Here is a 4,838-nt window from a genome sequence, read left to right as displayed (position 1 = left end):
TCGACTTAAATGAATATTAAATGAATACATAAATAAAAAAAACAATAGCTACAATAAATATGGAATCAGTCGAATAGCCTCTCAATAGATTCCCCCAAAAAATGTTTGTCTTTCTTGAATGTTTTCAAAAAACGTAAAATAAAAAAAAAACCTATGCCAGAATTGATCATTGACTTGGATATTGTACCCATAGCTGAAATAATCTTTGGGCATTGTTGGGAGAATGTTTTCCCCCTCCCCCAATGTACACGAGTATTTGTACTTTTGAAAATACAAAAAAAAGAGCCTAGGCTAATCAGTGTTTACTATAAATTATGATACATACATACCTACCTTTATTAAATGTCCACAAAAAAGCTACAGGTAAAAAATGTAAAAAAAAGATACATCTACATATATGGTAAATTTTTTCAATTTTAAGTGTAACTTAATTGAAGTCAAACAAATGTTGTTAAAAATACATTAGGTGGACTTTGAGTGCTTCAAAAAATGATCAAATAAAATAAAGATAATTTTAAATGAATTCTCGCAACTCATAAACTTTTTTGTGTACCATTCAATCGATTTTTACTTTCATGTGAAATGATTTTGTTTATTTGGATTTGATTTAAGTTTCCACTTAGAATCCATCAATGCCTTGCCATAGCTTTGCTCTGGCTGTCCTGCTGGCCTGGTCATGTGTCTGACAGAACGAGTTAGAAGTGGGAAGGATTCCCATTCAGGATCCGTAAACAACAGGAAAAACAAGAAAACACTTTTTATGCTTCGGCATCCACAGGATGTCTAGCATCCAAGTCTCAAGACCGCAGTGGGGCTTGCATGGAAAATGCAAGGGAAAAACTGAGGAACATCTAATGAAAGCTTAACACAAACTGCAACAATATTAAAGGAAAGGGAAAACTGCCAAGAAATGACAGTTTCAGACAGTAAGGGAGGCTATGGCTATGGCTATTACCCCGAGGACAATGACATTCTGGACAGATTGTAAATCCAGTTGACCAACCAAATTGAGAAAATGTTAAGAACACACAAAAACAAAAACAGAGACAGAGAGAGAGAGAGGGAGAGACAAAGAAGTGGTAGAGTAGTTTGTCCTACTCGATTTCATTCGCACTTAGCGAATGTAGTGTGCGGGGCATATTGATTATGGGCATCGCTCCTGCATGCTGATGCACTTCGCCATATGCCAGGGAACTTTGAGAGTTTTAATAGGAAACTGCGGACGAGGACGGGGACTGACGGATGCAGTTCCCCCGCCACGACGTACATCCCAACCCTCCATCTCCATCAAGTTGAAGTTTAAGGTCAGGGTAGAGCAGAGCAGAGCAGAGAAGGCACTTAGAAGTCCGTGTACGTGTGCAAGATGGGGCAGGCCAGGCCAGGCCAGGCCAGGCGGACAACTTATAGCCATATTGATGGAAAAAACTCAGCTGTCAGTTGAATTATGAATTCGGTTCGAGGCAAGGCTGCCGCCCCCTGCACCCTGCCCCTTCTGTTTTCCAGCGCACTCTGGAAATTTTCAAAGTCAAACGAGGAACAGATATACGAGTATACGAATATGTGTCTGAGCGGGCCGACTTCAAAGCGCTGCCCCAACAGTTTGTGAATATTTTGACCTAATTTATTTCTGGCTATACGAGAAATCAAATTAATGCTTCGCACTTCATAAATCGGCCAATGAAAATGAACAGATAAAAAGGCGCCCGCCCAGCCACATTTCGTTCAGCAACGGGTTTCTTTCAAAGCTAAAAATACATTCGAGTCGCTTTATAAATACATTAGCACCTCAATACGACGGATAATGATGCTGCTGGCCAAATAGAAATACACAAAAAGAAAATTTAGCCAAAGATTTAGCCAGATTGGAGGAGACTCTACAGCTGTTCAAATAATATATTTGGAAGGTAAAATGGATTAAATGAGCAATTAAAAAGTTGCACGCCTATTTGCCACAAATCGGAGTCTTGGTTAGGAAACTTTCTTGAGGAAATGAAAAACGAGGACGTCCGATAGTGGACATGACTGTGACTCATACTTGATGAAGTGGATGTTGAGTCTTTATTTTACCATTATCAATACTCTCAGTTAGGTCATTCGTCTAGAATCGAGTCGTTTCATTCAGCTGTGCTGACTGTGTGTGTATATTGATAATATTTGACGCTATCCGTGTGACCTTACAGCGACGCAAATCAATTCAAACAGATAAGAATTGAACGAGATTTACACAGAAAAGTCATCTTTGCATTCATTTCGCTCGATTGGCGATCAGTTTGTTTTAAATCTTGCCACCAGCCCCACGTTTCTCGCGAACGATGAAAGTTATTCCAGCTATTCTGCTTCTGGCAGGATTTTGTGTCGCACAACCGTACGAATCCAACACAATTGAAGGGAATTCCGTCGACTATTGTGGGCCAGAGTGCTTTGAGAAGCTGAAGCCCCTGCTCGACCATGCAGTAGATATGAAGCACCGTGGCGAAGAATATGGCGCACAGATCGCGAACGTAAACCAACAAATAGTGGAGCTTCGCCGTATAGTGGATTCTCTGAGCAAAGACATCGAAGAGCTTAAGAACGACCACCCAATTGGAAGAGATTCCACTACCACTACTACCACCACTCCCACAACAGCCACGAATGCTTCACTGCCCACCAAGTGTGCAACCTATGAGGAGTCCGGAATTCATCAAATTCAAGTACCCGGCACGGATCCGTTCCTGGTGTACTGCGAAATGGAGCAGATGGACGAACCAGCCTGGGTTGTCGTATTGAGACGCACCAATGGAGACCAGCTGGACTTTCACAGGAACTGGGAGAGCTATCGCAACGGCTTCGGGGACCTGTCCGGCGATCACTTCTTGGGTCTCGAGAAGCTGTACAGTCTGACAAGGTCCGTGCCCTACGAGCTGCTCATAAAGCTCACAGATTTCAACGGCAACGAGCGATATGCTCTCTACAGTAATATAAGGATTGGAAATGAGCAAGAGAAATATAAGCTCAAAACCTTGGGTGGCTACTCAGGAGATGCCGGGCAGGCAATGGGCTACCATATAGGCAATGAGTTTACAACCTTCGATATGGACAACGATGGATGGAGCGAAGGGAACTGTGCCGATTTCTATCAGGGAGCCTGGTGGTATGGCTGGGACGCCAATAGGTGAGGGTGGGTGTTCACACCTGAATCTCCATTGCATATAGCTCGATCATTCTCATTTCGTTCTCAGCAATCTGATGGGTCAATACTACCGTTACGAAAGAGACGACAGAACCAGCATCTGGTGGTACACCTGGAAGGGCTATGCTGCGCTGAAATCAGTCGAAATGATGATTCGTCCATCGTACACTTTGATGCTCGACTAAAAAAGCGCTGTGAGGGGATTATACAAAAAATTCCAACATTTTTGAAAGAAACGAGCAAATATACGTAGTTGGTTGGTTGGGCGTTGAACAACTTTGCGCAATCCATAATTTTTCCCATTGACACTTGCAGTTTTTGAAGTGGTGGGTGGGGGGGACAGGGCCAGGGAAGTCCAACCCGTTCACCCTTTGCGAAATACAGCAGCAGCCAAGGAAATGGCGCAAATTTCGCCACCAAATTGAAAAGTTCTTGAGCATTCCGTGCCACTTCCTCCATTGATGGTGGCTGTGGCTTTCGGTTTATACGTACTCGTATTTTATGATTTTTCCTTTTTACCACGATTCCGATTCTCGGCTGTGCAAATTGAAAGTTTTTCGCCAACAATTTTTGTTTTGCGGCCACTCGAGCGTTTGGCATTTCTGCATGCGGAACTATAAACTATTTCCATAGAGCTCTTACCGCTGCCTCCTGTTCCTGCTCCGGCTCCTGCTCGTGGCAATAGCAATAGCAAATTGCTCAAAAGTCCAAAGTCGTTGAGTCGGACAATAAATTTGTAAGGAGTTGTTCCTCTAGTTTACTCGCTGTAATTGGGGCACAACAAGCGGTTTCCTTCCGAATCTTTGGCTTCGATTAAAGGCCAGAACGTTGCCGATTTCAGTGGCTTTCAGAAACGAATTTGATAAGCCATTGGAGGGGTTAAAGCCGCTTAACATTAGGAAAGGAGATGGGGCCACCGAGTGATTGATGATTCAGTCAGCACACAAGAAAGTATTGACAGCGATGGATACAAAATACATTGTGGATAAAGGGAAGATATTTAAGATGGTTTTTGGATGCTCTTTTGTGGGGACTTGAAGAGATGTGGGTGCCCAAAGCAATCTGCTGCCATCACACAGTGTTATATATTATAATCTTGGATTGAGCTGAAGTATTCTAGCGTCACACCCTAGTGAGTTTACCCCTCATTGAAAGCATGTTTTTGGAACCCGTACCGAAACACGACAAACACGCAGCGGGCATAAAAGTCAAACTCGAATCGATCAACATTTTTGTAGCATTTTTTACAGATGATGGTGATGATGATGATGAGGAGCCCCCATGGTTACCATGGTTAGGCAGCTTCCGTAAACAGCGCCACATGCCACGGAATAAGCTTCCTACTTCTGGACTCTTTGGCCATAAAAACGCTTGAAATATGCTGCTCTCATATACATATTGGATATATGGATGGAGGCGCTATGGTGCTATATGACCTGCTTTTGGGCGTGTCATTCACATGAGAATGAGACGGAAACACAAAACGTCCCGGACGTCCAAGGTCGAGTAAATAACTAGCCAGTGGGTAGCCACCACTGTCTCCAGTCTCAGCTCTCATCCCAGTCGCTGGAACTGGCCCGGTCTCGGGCTGGCCATCAATTATATCAAGTGGGAGCCACCGCCGCTGGCTGCTGGCTGCTGGCTGTTGTCCGGTACAAATTGAAGG

General features: G+C 43.6%; 1 protein-coding gene across 1 annotated transcript; it reads left to right on the top strand.

Annotated features, from left to right (window-relative positions):
* The first annotated feature begins 2,294 nt into the window (after positions 1 to 2,294).
* Positions 2,295 to 3,465, top strand: LOC6599034 (angiopoietin-related protein 1). The gene is made up of 2 exons (XM_002024115.2): positions 2,295 to 3,154; positions 3,222 to 3,465. The coding sequence occupies exons 1-2, from the start codon at positions 2,313 to 2,315 to the stop codon at positions 3,355 to 3,357; spliced, it is 978 nt and encodes a 325-aa protein (XP_002024151.1). The 5' UTR covers positions 2,295 to 2,312; the 3' UTR covers positions 3,358 to 3,465.
* Positions 3,466 to 4,838: the final 1,373 nt, after the last annotated feature.

Source organism: Drosophila persimilis, unplaced genomic scaffold (genome assembly GCF_003286085.1).
Source record: "Drosophila persimilis strain 14011-0111.01,24,50 unplaced genomic scaffold, DperRS2 tig00000808-arrow-arrow-pilon, whole genome shotgun sequence".
NCBI lineage: Eukaryota > Metazoa > Arthropoda > Insecta > Diptera > Drosophilidae > Drosophila > Drosophila persimilis.
Note: the sequence above shows the minus strand (reverse complement) of the source record. Positions and strands in the feature narration are given on the sequence as shown.